The following is a 15,204-nucleotide window of genomic DNA, read 5'->3' as shown; positions in this document are numbered from 1 at the left end:
TCCCTGTGCTTTCTCTCTAAAACTGAGATATTTCATTATGAGTTTCTGGGAAAGAGGGACTTTTTGTACCTACAAGTTTTTATTTTTATCTTCCATAACCAATATGAACTCCTTTTATTCACAAATGATTTTATGATTTGGGGAAGGAGCTGGAAACAGATTTGCTCACGGGAACCTCAGTGTGACAACCTTCCCTGGCTTAGCAATGCTTGGGCCAGGGCCTGCCCACTGCTCTCTGGTTATTCTATGCCCTCCTACACCAAACCATGCTTCCCTCGGCTTTCACACAGTGCTCCTTTGTTCACATGTCACTCTGCCTGGCATGCCATCTTCCCACCCTGCCTTGGGTGCTCATCTTTTTGTCTTTTGTCTACAGCCAGTTTCAGTATGACCTCTTCTAAGGACTTCCTTAAATCTCTCCCTTTCTTATGCACTTTCTACATGGCCCTTTTTAGCTCTAGACTATTAGCTAGAATGTGAAGGCTACAGGCCTGTGGGCTGTGCCTTCTCTTTCCAACCCCTGGCTCTGGACAGCACTTTGTTCACACTAGGCAGACACTCAACCAATGTCTCACTGACGAATGGGTGGCTGGAGAGGCTGACAGGTGGGTGAATAAACTCACAAAGCACAACATACTATAAGGTCTATAACTATGTGTCGACAGACATACGTTTTTGTCTGAATTCATGTTGGCATGCCAAGCAAAGAAGAGGACTCACTCAAGTACTGAGTTAGGATTCATAATTCACTTTACCCTTTACAGAAAAAGTCTTAAAGTTGGGCAAGTCCAAGTAAACATTTAAAATGTGATACACTCAGTTTTGATGCTGTGTTTTATTGATTGCCTTGTGGTAACTCACAGAATAAGCAGAAGGTGTCACTTTGGTTCTCTGAAGGATAATGCTTCAATGCTTCATCAAATAATATAAAAATATTGCAAGTTCAGGATCTGCCAAAATAATCCAGTCAAGACTAGAACTCAATGAGCAGTTTGTGCCAAAACGCCAGCAAACTGCAGGCTGTTCATACCAAAGGGTTATTACTTCAAGAACCAGGACTCTTCTTTTAAGCTCATGAAGTATTATCACTTATATAGTTCCTTTTCAAAAAAAAAAAAAAAGTTTAACTTAGTAAAAATGTTTAATTGTAGTGTATTAACATGGCTATTATTTATCCATTAAGTACTAAATTTCTATCCCTTTTGTTTCTCTTATTAACGTCCTACTAAAACCCACAGGCAGAACAAAAATGTCAGAAAGTTTAGTCATGCCTCCTCCTCCCAAATCACCGTGTTACCATGCTTACACTAAAGACAACTGTTCCTAAGTTTTCCTGGCCAATGGGTTGGGAGTAAATGGGTTCTTTCTCATTTTTCTTTCAAGTTACCCTTGAAAGGGTAACTTCCTGAGTTGCCTGTCATGTAGCCAAGGCACTGGAGATTCACAGTTCCACAAAAATGTATCATGTGCCTACTTGGGTCTACCCAGTACCGATTCAGGAGCCAGTTGTCAAGTAAATAAAGCCAGACAAAACCAGCAGATAATCTAACAAAGAATCTCACTCCACAGAATCAGAATACTACAAATCAGAATACTACAAACAACTAGTCTTCCCTCTGTTTCTGAGTGGGACTCCAAGTTAAATTTCCAAGACCAGCAGGAACATGAAAATTGAGGCTTGCACACACTGCTGGTGGGAAAGTAAAATGGAGCAGCCTCTTTGAAAAAGTTTGGCAGTTTCTCAAAAGGTTAGGCATAATGCTACCATATGACCAGCCATTCCACTCCTAAGTACATAGCCAGGAGAAATGAAAACACGTCCACGTAAAATCTTATACACAAATGTTCGTAACAACATTATTCATAATAACCAAAATGTGGAGCAACCCAAATGTCCATCAACTGGTGAACAGATGAAGGGAACATGGTTTATCCACACACCAGAATACTATTTGGCAATAAAAATGAATGAAGTACTAACAGATGCTATAGCACGGACGAACATTGAAGGCATTACGCTAAGTAACAGAAGCCGGACAAATGCCACACGGTGTGTAGTTCCATTTATATGAAATGGCAGAACAGGCAAACCCATAGAGATAGAAGATGATTTGTGGTTGTCTGGGGACAGGATGGGCTGGGGGCAGGTGGGAGCAAATGATAATGGGGCTTCATTTGGAAGATGAAAATGTTTCAAAGTTAACTGTGGTAATAGTTGCACAACTCTGTTAATATACTAGAAACTTACACTTTAAGTAGGTGAACTGTACGTTATGTGAATTGTATCTCAAGGAAGTTGTTATTACTGAAAGAAAAGTAAGGCCGGTAAAGATACCAACCCAATTACTAGATTCTTCATTCACCAGCAGACCTTTGGTTCTTTAGAACCAGAATTTTGAGATCTCCTGGATTCTAAGTTGAAGGATTTACTTATTATTTGGTGTCCCAGATACTTGCTAGAAGCAGTGAGATCATGAGGACCAGTCATATTTCTTCCATTCCAGAGACAGTTTAGCCTGTCCATCAATGTCCTCTCCACCCTTTTCCCACTTCCTACATCTGAAAAACCAGATTTTCTAAATGGGAAGCAAGGAGCTGGAGAAGTACAGGTACAGAACTGGTACTGCCCCGGACCTCACACCTCATCCATTCCGCCCAGCTCCTCCAGACACTCGCGCTCTTCTTTTGAGATTATCTACCATCTATCACATTCTCATCTTGAACATCAACATTCAGCCCAGGAGCTCTCTTAACAGAGACTTACCTAACTTATGGCTTGTACACAATCTGGAACTGAGGACCTAGCCTAGCCTGTTCCTTACTTAGACACCTACAATTGAAACTATCCAAGTAATACTGTTTTTTTTTTAAGTTGACTTTTTTATGGTGATAAAATATATTCACCTTGCTGTGCAACAATCACCATCCATTACAAGAATTTTTCATCTTCCAAACTGAAACTCTGTACCTAGTTATTTTTTTTTAATATTTTATTTATTTATTCATGAGAGACACACGCAGAGAGAGAGGCAGAGACACAGGCAGAGGGAGACGCAGGCTCCATGCAGGGAGCCTGATGTGGGACTCGATCCCAGGTCCCCAGGATCACACCCTGGGCTCAAGGCGGCGCTAAACCACTGAGCCACCCAGGCTACCCAAGCCACCCGGGCTGCCCATGTACCTAGTTAAGTAGCATCTCCCCATTCCCCCTCCTCCAGCCTGGGTAACCCCCATTCCATTTTCTGTTTCTAGGTTTTTGACTATTCCAGAATACCACTCTTATCCCTCAGTGTTCTTGCAAAAGGCTTAACATTTCTGGCAAATTTCCCAAGTGATCTTTTCAGTCATCAGGTAAGCTGAGATACAGATAAACATAGTGGAAATTCTAATTAGGAAAAATAACTTTTTGTTAAGAGGCAAAGAATCTGTTGCTGTTCTCAGTTACCACTATACCGAAAACCATCAATCATAGGGGCACAGAACAAAACAGGTATCTGTAGGTGAGGGAAACAGAGGGAAAGAAACAAGGACAACACAAGATCATGACCTGTGCAGTGTCAAAGTGTTCTTACCTCCACCAGCCAACACTCACACCCTGGGCCTTCCCCTATGTGAACTCCACCTCAGAAAGTTGTTAAAAGTCATCGTAAGGAAGGCCAGTATATTTCCCCTCAAACCTTGTGGTGCTTCCCTCATGTTAAGTTCAAAGACCAAGATGTCCTCCTCAGGGTCACACGGCCGTGAGGAAGAGCAAGGCCCCGGCAACCCGGGAGGCATCAGAGAGGGGGGTTACTCACTTCAGCAGCTTCTGCTTGGCGGCAGAATCTTTGAAGCTCCTGAATTCCTCACCGGCTTTGATCTCATAAAACTGGGGCTTGAGGACAGTCTGCTGGTCCTCCCTGAGCTGCTCCTGCCGCTTCATCTTTTCCTCCTGGTGGAGCAGTCTGCGCTGTTTCCTGACCTCTTCAACCCAGTCTTTCTCATCATCTGAACTCTCAGAACTTTCCGCATCACTTGGTTTTCCTTCCGGCTCTTCCTCCTCTTCCTGAAAATAAAAATAGTAAGCAGCAGCTCCTATCCCCCACCAAACACTGACTTGCTGTTCTCTTGGAAAGAGTCATTGTCCAGAGTACGTGACATCACACGCATCGGGGCAAAATGCTCTTAATTAGGTAAGATCTACTTCTGAGCGGAAGGTCAAATGAATTATATCTCCAGTGTCCCAAAGGTTTTTCTAACTTACATAGAAAACTTTACATTAAGGAAACAACAGCAGATACAAAATGATAAGGAGTACATTACTTTTTCACGGAGTTCTTGTTGTTCTAAGAGTCTTAGTTTCTTCTTCCTTTTTTCACTTATTTTGGAGACAAGTGGATTCAAAAGCCTAAATTCTTCACTCTCTTCATCTACTTGGAAGTCAGGGTTCTCAAACATAACTTTAAATCGATCATCGGTGAGAATATTAGGAAGGCTCTATGACAAAAAGAATGCAGAATTTCAAGTCAGTATGAACAAAATCTGACCAGAAAGACGGCCTAAAAACATTTCAGTCAATTATAAATGAATAGGCTGCATAAGGCATAACATTAAATCATTAGGAAAATTCTTTAGTACTAGTTTCCAGAACTTTCTATCTGCCTTTGGGTTTTACCTCCTACTCACAGATTCTATTAATCTATTTCACAGACTACATGTATTACGTGGCCATTACACATAATGAGCTAAGAATGAACTTTTCTGGCTTAACTCTATGCCTAATATGTTGGAAAGAATTTTCTTCAATTAGCATTTCTCATGAAAAAATACTTTTCAAGGAAACATATAGTTCTGAAACACAGTTTTTTAAGCATAGCTACTATACTGAAATAAAATTAGTGAGTCTTCCAAGTTCATATTCCAAAACTGGGAAAGAAAATACATAGTAATAATAAGGCAACCATTAACACGGTGAGGAGATGCTGGTGTATACTTCCTGGCTCTCAGGGAGCTATTTGGAAACCTAAGGGAAGCTTCCATCTCTTACGCAATGGCCTCATCAATTTTTTCCTGTAGGCCATTTAACTGTTCATGAAGGATACAGTGTAAACCTTCTGACACAATAAAATTGCTATTGAGACCGATCTGAATAGGTCAGGGCTGACGCTAACTAAATTCCTTTTTAGTTGTACCATTTTGAATAGAAAGTTTTCTAGAATGTATTGTAAACTTAGCTGTTCACATAAACAGATGACAATCTTTTACATTCAGAGTTCTAATGTTTATCTACTACAGGCTTGGAAACCAGAAAAATCAAACTACTTCACAGGGTTTGTAAATTAAACAGCCTGAACACAGGCTGGAAAAGCTAACCTGTCTGTGGTTGTTTGTAAGCAGTGGATTTCTGAGTGTGGTACTTGGAATAGATTTGATAAGGCACAAGACATTAAGGAACTTATGCTATTTATTATTCGCATGTCCCTAATGTCTGACAAACCCTTAACCTAAAATTCTAAGACATACTGGATATATATTTAAGATACATTGATCAAGCGTTCCCTGATTAAATATCATATCTAAGATAGATTTAGGTTCAAGGAAGACAGAAAGATAGGTAAGAATCCAGTTCCTGATTCCAAGGTGCTAGCTCAGATCTAATGAGAAGGAAAACAATAAAAACACAAACAAAAGCCTAGAAGATCCAAGGCACCGTATGAAGGATGCTAAGCAGAGCTGAAAGTGCTCTAAGGGTAGAGGGAAAAAGTAACTCCAACAAAAGACATGTCAAAAGGGCTCACTGGGGGATGCAGTATCTGAGGACAGATGAATGGGTTTAAACAGACACAGAGTTGAAGAGCATTTCCAGCCCACTATGGACTGGTGAAGTCTGACGACACAAGGATAATGACAAAATCTGAAAAAAGCATTCTTTGATCAGGCCAGACTTGCCCCTAAGTTCTGCTGTGAACCTAAAATTACTCTAAAAAAAATGAAGTTTTTTTTCAAAGATTTTTATTTATTCATGAGAGATACACAGAGAGAGAGGGAGAGACACAGGCAGAGGGAGAAGTAGGCTCCATTGCAGGGAGCCCTATGCAGGACTTGATCCCAGGACCCCAGGATCACAACCTGAGCTGAAGGCAGACGCTCAACCACTGAGCCACCCAGGGATCCCCAAAATTAAGTCTTTAAGGAGAATGTCCTCTGGATTCTGAGGAACACCATTAACTGCCTGGGAACACCATGCTAGGTCTCAAGTGAGAGGAGGAGACTAAATTGTATTAATTCTTACTGTATTTATTAAATAATCACATTGAGTAATACAGAAACATGTTACAAAAGAATATGCTGCTAGTATTCTTACGTTTTTTCTGAATTTTAAACAAATAAATTATATTGCCATGGACAAGTATGTTTTGGAAGAACAACTATAAAATAATAACTCTTCTGACCTAGCTATAAAAATATTTCCCTTGGAGATTTCTCCTGGTCTAATTGTTTATTTTTACAACCAATTTTAAAAAAGGAGTATGATAAGATGTAGTTAGTGATGTTCTACAGTAGTTTATATGTGTCTGGCTAGCTATCTACCCTAGAAATACACATGCACACGTTAAACACCTGCCAGGCAAATCTGAAAAACATCTCTCAAAGCATTGTTCCTATCACAGCTCTACTTCAAAGAAGTATTATCTATAGATTTGAGTAGGATGCTTACCATGAATATTCTGTCCCAAGAGAGTAATATACGAGGAATGCTTAACATTTGAAACAAGTCAATTCCTTCAAGGCTACGATATCTATGAAATGAATGCTATGATGTCTTGGGTGCAGGCTTCTGGGTAAAGATGCTAGTCTGCACACAAGCATCTCCTTCTAACCTCTGCTAAAACCCCACTAAAGCAACAGAATATAGGCTTAAAGACACGAGCCTTAAGAAGAAGGAGGGAAAGACAGAAAAATAGGAGCGGTAAGATTCTAAAAAGAAGCAAGGCAGGCCTCAAACCCACCCTGTCCCAGGAGAGGCTTCTTCCCTGGAGAGAGAGAGGTGCCTGCTGTGGCAGCAGCACCCTGAGGACAAGGGAAGCACGTGGCACAAAGGGGCTGCACACCATGGGCTGCGATGACACCCTGCCCCACACCCCACGCCCTTGTGACTGTAGCTTTCAGAACGCTGGGAGCCAGGCCACTACCCTCCAAACAGGAGAATAGACCAGCCAAGAGAAAAACCAAAAAGACATTGCTTTTTGAAGCTTCCCCAAATAAACAGTTTGGCTGGGTCACCATACAGTGACTGCTGAGTCCTATCTCCCCACCTCAGAGCCTTCATTCAGCTTTTTTTTAGGTCCTTCACTCTTAAATATAAACAAATGACCTAAGATCATAGTAGGAGCAAAGTACTTAAAATTTCTTTTCCCCAAGAAAATCCCCCAGCACTGAAGAGCCTAAGTTTCTGGACTGAAGGGGCCTACTCAGTGGCCAGCACTACAGGCGGGGTTAATGGAAGGAGGACAACCCCTTGGCGTAGCACAACCACATATTATTACATTTATGTGTTTATTTTCCTCAGGAAATTACCTAGCATTTTCTCCTTCCAATATAATGTGTGGTTGTTGCTGAGAACCCGCACATGTGAAAATCTCTTCCCTATACCCTCACTGCCTGCCTGCTCGTCTGGGTTGGAAAGAATATGCCTTCAGGAAATAAAGGTCCTTTTAATTCTGTATCCAAGATGGGGAGGAGGTGGAGTGAATCCCCAGGATGTTGACCATGGACCAACACTCAGAGGTGACCAGTCCAGATGGAGCAGGGTCGACACATGTAGAAGAGACTCCATCAGGAAAAGAAAAGTTCATGTAACAACTGATATTCACATAAATATCTTGACATGAGATTTAGACAACCAGCAAAGGACTGAACGCTAACTAGTGATCACTGTATATAAGACCAACAAAAGGCCAACCACTAAATCCATAGAAGACAGAGGCTGAAGGGACGGTAATCACAGATGGCCACCTGACTCCATCTGGAACAGGAAGAGCACGTGCACAGACCCGATGAGGTAAATGCTGGTGCTGACAGTCCCAAACTGCAACAGAACTTACCAGGAGGGAAGGTCATCAAAAGATGAAAGATGGTTGGCCTGACATTCATTCATTCATTCATTCATTCATGAGAGATACACAGAGAGAGAAACAGAGACACAGGAGGACAGAGAAGCAGGATCCCCGCAGGGAGCCCAATAGGGAATTGATCCCTGGACCCCAGGATCATACCCTGAGCCGGAGGCAGATACTCAACTGCTGAGCCACACCCAGGCATCCCTGGCCTGACATTTAAAAGTCACAAAGGAGCACTGTGGGCAACTGTAATCTGCTTTACACCAAAATAGTCTGCTAAAAGGGCAAAAGTGCTTACCTTAGGACAGGTGAAAATGGGGGAGAAGGGAGAGAGAGCCGACATTCCTAACAAAGCATGGAGAAATACTTAGTTTTTAAGACCATGTGGTTTAAAACTAATAAATCCAAAAACAATCTTTAGTTGGTAGTAAAAAACATTAAAAAGAGTATTTGGAATGTTAAAGCTGATCTGATCCAACCCAGTGTCATTGCATGGCTCTATCTTCTCCCTAGAGAGATGAATTATTACTTTAAAGTATACCCTTCACAGTATCGAATCAACCTGCGGGCTAAGACACCTCTCCTGTGAACGGCCCAGGTGAGAGTACACTTGACCTAGAGACGTCGTGCAAGACCACACACAACTGAGCTGCTGCAGAACCCAAGAGAAGGACATTCATACAAGACTCCAAGGCAACAGTGAAAAACTGGTAGAAAAGGCCAACGGCCAGGAAATGACACTTATAAGAAAAATGGCTCAAATCCTTTCAAATCCAATGAATCACCAGGTGCCAAACCTGTGTACATGGGGAGTTCAATACGGATTTGTTGAAAGAAATGAATGAATCAAGTCTTAATTAGAATTAATATCACCAAGTGTTTAAGTTTGGATAAGGTCCAGATAATGCTTCCTGACACTAGATAATGGGTCCCTTTGCACTGCAGGCCCAGCATCAATAAGGTCTGCAGTACACATCTTATTACACTCTAACGATGTTATCAGTGGCAGCAATATTTGGGAGCAGATATTGGTGTCTGCCTCCAAGAAATTCCAGTTGGGGCCAAAGCAGAATTAAAGCATACTGGCTTTCAAATCAGAAGTCATCAGAGCTATTACAAATCTTGAGGGTTTGAAGAACTTAGTTCAAAGGCAAAACTAACAAACTGCTGAGAGTCGGAACAATTCTTTCAAGTATTCTTTGCATTATGAAGGCTTCTTCCCTTAACTTGCAAGTGGTCTTTAAGGTCTTCGTTTTTAATTAGATAACAACGTTAAACAACAAGTCATATAAACTTTGTCTAATAATAGCCTCAGATTTCTAGAAAACTATACACAAGTATTTCTAGAAAGAAAGTGAGCTCTGATGATAAGGTCCAGAGCTGGGTTGGCAAGCAATTGAAAAGCAAATCAGGGGCACATTTTACAAATAGCACTTTCTAGCAGAATTTTATAGGTGACATTGCTTTTACAAAGACAGCACATCCAGCTTCCAGCAGCCAGAGAGATAATGGTGTTTGATGAAGGAAGGTAAGAATTTTGAAGGTTGTCCTTCCTTATGCTGCAAGAGAAGTAGTACACAGCCTGATGGAGGATTCTTTACAGGATGACTCTATCAATGTTTTGACAAAGACCTGTAAATGCACAATCACAATTTTTCCCACTAACTATTAAGATCACTTTGCAGGTTTTCAGTTCACATAGTCATTTTACCAGCCTGCACCCTGTGCACAGTGAGAACCATCTGTGTTATAAACCTCTGGCTGTCCCTCAACTGCAATGCAAGTCTTTAAAACAAAGGGGGTGGGAGGCAAGGACAGGATACTTTCCCCACATCTTCATGATCATCAGGGCCTTTTTAAAAAGCTCCTGAACTGAGTATACCACCCTTCACAAGTATTGAAATCACAATTGAAGTGTCTTACTCTCTGTAATATTAAGATACGTATCATTATAGATAAGGATTCGTCAGCATAAAACATAGATAGGAATGTATACGTGTGCATTCTATATCAGCCCCACGTTCTTCCTCCTGAAGCTTTAGGGCTTCAGTAATCCAAAGATCACTCCCATTTAGCTTGCAAAAAGACATTTTGAAGTTAAAAAGTTACCTCTCTAGTCATCCTCAGGCTGGGCTTACAAGAAAATCAAGATGAATACTCTGAGGAGAGAGTCAACACAGCAGGAGGCACTTGCACTTCAAGCACTTTAAGATCCACACACACACTTAAACGCTCTGATGTGAATTAATTAGGAGGAGGCATAGACATAGCATGTGGATATAAATGTATATAATAAGTTTAAGTGATTATTTCAATGTTGGTATATTATTCACATAAGGAAAATGGAAGCACAAAAGTCATCTATGGATTTACATAAGGGAGGCTCTTAAAATCAGAGTTTAAATAATATATTAAAAAAACGTAATAGACCAGGATGGGAAGATGCAACCAGGATGAGGAGACAGAGGTTAAGTAGTGAGTGTGTGCTCCACTTAGAAATCACAGCACTGCAAAAACATCCCCTTCCTGGTTCTATCTTTGCATGTTATAGAAGAAAACACTATGCTCCAGTAAAGCCCAAGGTCACCGAGGATGACCCAACTAGTGAGCAAGAAACTATAAGACTCATCAGCCGAAGTCTGCTGGCATTATAAGAGAGTGGAACAAAAATAAACACAGAAAGAACTGGCTTATCTCATGTTTATTTACCTGGTTAGAAATCAGCAAGAGAACAGAGAAAGAATAAACAAGCAAACAAAAACCTGAGAGCATAACACAGCTAGCCCAAAGTTCCAAGGTCAGGCCCTTTACTCAGAGTCGAAGTCCACAGGCTCCTGGGAGCTTGGATCTTTAGAACTCATTCCAGCAAAGAGCCAAACTTGAGTGATCTGCCTACCTGCCAGCTAGTCTAAGCAGATGATGAGGAAGTCTTCATATATGTGGGAAAGTTAGAAAAATCTCCCCACCTTGACCATATCAACAACATGAAACACTAACCCTTACTTATTTCATTCCATTTTCCCATTAGTAACTAAGGAACATAAACAGCAGTTACACACAAGTGTGCATACTCCTGATAATGCCAAGTCTAAATAAAAATTACTTCTCGAATTATAAACAGATCTAGTCAGAACAAAGAAAAACAATAAACAATTTAAATATTTAACAATAAAAGGATTAAATAAATTATACATCCTTAAGAGTATATATTATATGCAGCTCTCAAAACCACTTGTTATTTTATACAGTCAGGATAAATATACAATATTATCTCAGTATTATAGCTTATAATTTTAAGAGCAATAAGACAGGAATGAAATTCACTAACATATTAGTGATGTCTTTTTCTGGGTAGAATTATGTAAGCGACACTCTTTATATTCTTTTCTGTTTTCCAAACTTCTCCTATTGAGCATATACCATTCGACAAGCAGGGGGGAAAAAGCTACATCTCGGAAAATATTCCGAGAAGAAAGAAAAAAGATAATTATAAGTTACTAAGAAAATACAGAAACAACTTAGCAGTATCTTCACTACCTTATAAAATCTTACCTTAACTTTCTTTTTCCAGGTAGATTTTTGCTTCTCCTCCTCTTCCTCAATTAATTTAAGTGCCAGTTCTTTGTTAACTTTTGGCAGTTTCTAGCAGAAGAAAAAAAAGGTGTACTAAGTACCTAGATTTTAGCTTTAAAAGTTAATAGTTCTATAAGGAGTACAGTTTCACAAACAAGAGATTTCTTTCTTTCTCTTTCTTATTTATCTATTTTTAAAGTAGGTTCCACTCCCAGCGTGGAGCCCAATGTGGGCCCAAACTCACGACCCCGAGATCAGGACTCATGCTAGGATCAAGAGTCAGATGTATAATTGACTGAGTCACCCAGGCGCCCTCTGATTCTTACTTTTAAAATTTCACAATCCCCAGAGTAGGAAATAACGTGGACACATGCGATGTTATCAGGCGGGCACAAGGAGACACAAAGTTCAGCCAGGAATACCTGCCCTCACCTGGCCTCTCCCTGGTGCATGGAGAAACATGCACCTGCTTAGGGGGCGGTTTGGCTGGAGGCAGTGTCACAGGGGCCACGCCCCTCACTGGGGGCTGGAAACCAGCAGGCCTGCTATGGCAGCCCCTGGCTGGGGCTTAGGGAACCCTTGAGATGTTACTAATAATGCTACGTGCACTCTGCTGCTCTTGAAATAGCACATTTCTAAGAGGAATTCTCAGTGGGTGTCTTGACGACTCTCAGGATCAAGTTGTGAGTTCTTTTTTGTCCTTTTCCACCTTAGGGTTTCTGTTCCATTGTAGAATACAACTCTGACAAGTAATGCAAAGAATGGGACACGAGTACCCCACAGCCCAGTATCCCCCTTGCCAACACACACACATTCAGCACTCCTAGAAAACAATCTACAAAGAGGGTACTGAGTGTTGCATATATATGTATATTTATGTGCACATGTATGTACTTATGTACATGTGTATTTATTTATTGCCAACATTTAGTTAGAAATGAGTGTGTCACCTCGTGGTGAATGTAACCAAGGAGGGGTGCCAGAAAGATCGGGATGCAGAGGGGACCTGGCTTCCCTGTCGGCCTGCTGTTGGGCTGACACAAGTCAGCAGCTCTTCACTCTGGCAGCAAGCAGGTGGTTCCAGCAGCGTGGGGTTTCAGTGTGCCGTCTTCTGACACTCCCAGGAGCAGACTTGCTCTAACCCCAGGATGCCAGCACAGGCTGCAGCCTCCTCAGAGGCTGGGTCCCAGCAGTGGCCATAGCCCAGCTCCACCAGGGCTGCCTCCTCCCCACTGCCCAGCCCTGAGGCACTAGCTGCTTCCTACAGCCTCGTCTCTTATAGCTGTCCTTATGTTTTTCGCCTTAGTTCTCTAACACTTGGCTAACAATCCCTTACATTAAATTATCTTCTAGAACTAGGTGATCTGATTCCTATCTGGATCCTGACATAGTCTAATGACCATGATCCAAGTCCAGATGGCCTCAGATACTGCCAAATGTCAGAAAGAAATGGGGATTATCGAAGCCTCAACACTCCAAACACTGAAAACCTGTGTGAAAATTCCATCACATTTTCTTAGAAGGGCTGATAATGTCAGTCCCTCTGATATTATTTCCCAATATCGTTACCATAGAATCCATAATGTCCAAGCTGTAAAGAGTATCTGCCCTCATGACCAATAAAATATACCAAACTATTAGGAAAAGATGTAAACTAAAAATGGGAAAACAAAGAAATAGATGGCTGGTTTCTCTGGAGTAACATACAAAATGAAAATGTAGTACTTTTCTGGTCAACTCTGTAGTGAGCACAACATCTACCTTTAATTGGACTCTCTGTGCGCGGGTTTCTTCTATCTTCTGGCGGATCTTATCTTTCCTGTATTCTTCATAAGCAAATGGATTTACCATCAATTTCACCTTTCAAAGAGGAAAAACAAGTTAAAAAATAAAGGCATATTTAATAGCATGTTTCATCTACACCATGACTATTCTGCTAAAGGACAGAAGTATCTTACAAATCATAAATATGTTCTACAAAATCCAAGTAAATAGAGAAGAAATGGCTCATTAATCACCTAAAATAAGTGTAGTCTTCTACTTACCTTGTGATAGAGTCTTATGTCCATGAAAAATCCATGCATATATGCCCGGAGAAAAGGTGACCCGATGAGATGTGTGAGCCCTGGAGGAAGTTAATCAAAAGAGGGAAGTAAATCATAATCCTTATGAAATCTTGATTAAAATTAAACAGTTTTTCTTGCATTATACTAAGATTTCACTTCTGATTTGACTGTAAGATTTCACTTTGGAGTAAAACTCCAAGGACTGGAACCACTAATCTTCACAAACCATGGAGAAAAATTAATTCACCTTAAGCAGTGTCACCCTTGTTTTTTTTTTTGAAGGAATGGGAATTTTTTTTTTTTTTTAAGATTTTTATTTATTTATTCATGAGAGACACACAGAGAGAGAGAAAGAGAGAGGCAGAGACACAGGCAGAGGGAGAAGCAGGTTCCATGCAGGGAGCCTGATGTGGGACTCAACCCCGGGTCTCCAGGATCAGGCCCTGGGCTGAAGGCGGTGCTAAACCGCTGAGCCACCCAGGCTGCCCACCCTTGTTTATTTTAAAGGTCTTATTAAGCATAAAAATGATGAAAAAGTCTTAATGAACTATGAAAGACTGGCAAAGAAGATTTCTTTATACTATTGTTTATCAGATTTTTAGATTCTGTGCACCAGTTTAATTTAAAAAATATTGGCATCAACAGTGATTTGCCAACTTTGTACCACCAGGTAGTGGTGGCAGGGAGTCGGGGGCATAATCTCCCATAATTTCCAGACCAAAGTATCCTATCACTGTAAGGTAGGAAGGGCATGCTCTTTCCCATTATTATTCTTGTTTTATAGATGAGAAAACCAAGGCTTAAGGAGGTTAAGTAACTGGCCAAGTCATGCAGATGTTAAGCAGAGACATGGGACGCATACCAGTCTCCCTCTAATGCCCATAGTGCTAGCCACTGCATGCTCCATCCAGCATTCCAGCACAAGAAATACTCCACGAAACATGCTTTGGGAAACACTATACTTTGTAACTGCCTTCTTCACCCAAGATGAACATAGTAAAAGAGATTAAACAAGTGCCCCAATGAACTAAACATAATATTTTTTAAAACTCTGCAAGATAGCAGTGACTTTTCCCCTCCAATTTAAGAATGGTGAGTGTGACACAGCATAGTATAAAAGTCACACTCGAGATATTCAGGAAGGCATGTCAGTAGGAAGATCCCACCTGACCATATTTCAAATCAGCATTTTTAAAAGGCTGACTACATGTCTTTTCTCTTTAAACATTAAAATGTAAAGAGCTGTTTTGGCGGAACTGGTGGAAAATTAATTGTGCTATGAAACAGAATTGTGTCATAAATACACTGAGAGGCTCTTAAACTTTATTTTCTTTCAACACTGAACTGTTGCTGTACATCTATCTGTGCCACAGACAACTAAGCTGCGTCGACTCCTGGAGAAGGGGTCCTTGGGCTTTGCCCACTGTCCAACATTTCCTGTGCTGCAGCCGTTCTCAAACAACAGA

General features: G+C 40.9%; 1 protein-coding gene and 1 long non-coding RNA gene across 13 annotated transcripts in view; one reads left to right on the top strand and one right to left on the bottom strand.

The window, feature by feature from the left end:
* The window catches only part of NOL10 (nucleolar protein 10), an 83,708-nt gene that overhangs the window by 9,460 nt on the left and 59,044 nt on the right, over positions 1-15,204 (bottom strand). The window contains exons 15-19 of the mRNA XM_072771096.1: positions 13,718-13,797; positions 13,434-13,532; positions 11,652-11,741; positions 4,303-4,476; positions 3,798-4,045 (exon numbers count right to left, since the gene is read on the bottom strand). Coding sequence (XP_072627197.1) covers positions 3,798-4,045; positions 4,303-4,476; positions 11,652-11,741; positions 13,434-13,532; positions 13,718-13,797 — 691 coding nt within the window. The remainder of the gene's footprint in view (positions 1-3,797; positions 4,046-4,302; positions 4,477-11,651; positions 11,742-13,433; positions 13,533-13,717; positions 13,798-15,204) is intronic.
* Positions 2,423-15,204, top strand: part of LOC140601753 (uncharacterized) — a 33,617-nt gene continuing 20,835 nt past the window's right edge. For 5 of the 12 annotated variants that reach the window (XR_012004817.1, XR_012004809.1, XR_012004808.1 and 2 more), the window contains exons 1-2: positions 2,424-2,609; positions 3,253-3,351. This is a non-coding gene — a long non-coding RNA (uncharacterized lncRNA). Of the gene's footprint in view, positions 2,610-3,252; positions 3,352-15,204 lie in introns of all 12 variants that reach the window. The other 7 variants (XR_012004818.1, XR_012004814.1, XR_012004816.1 and 4 more) reach the window with 3 other exon arrangements.

Source organism: Canis lupus, chromosome 12 (genome assembly GCF_048164855.1).
Source record: "Canis lupus baileyi chromosome 12, mCanLup2.hap1, whole genome shotgun sequence".
NCBI classification, from domain to species: domain Eukaryota; kingdom Metazoa; phylum Chordata; class Mammalia; order Carnivora; family Canidae; genus Canis; species Canis lupus.
Note: the sequence above shows the minus strand (reverse complement) of the source record. Positions and strands in the feature narration are given on the sequence as shown.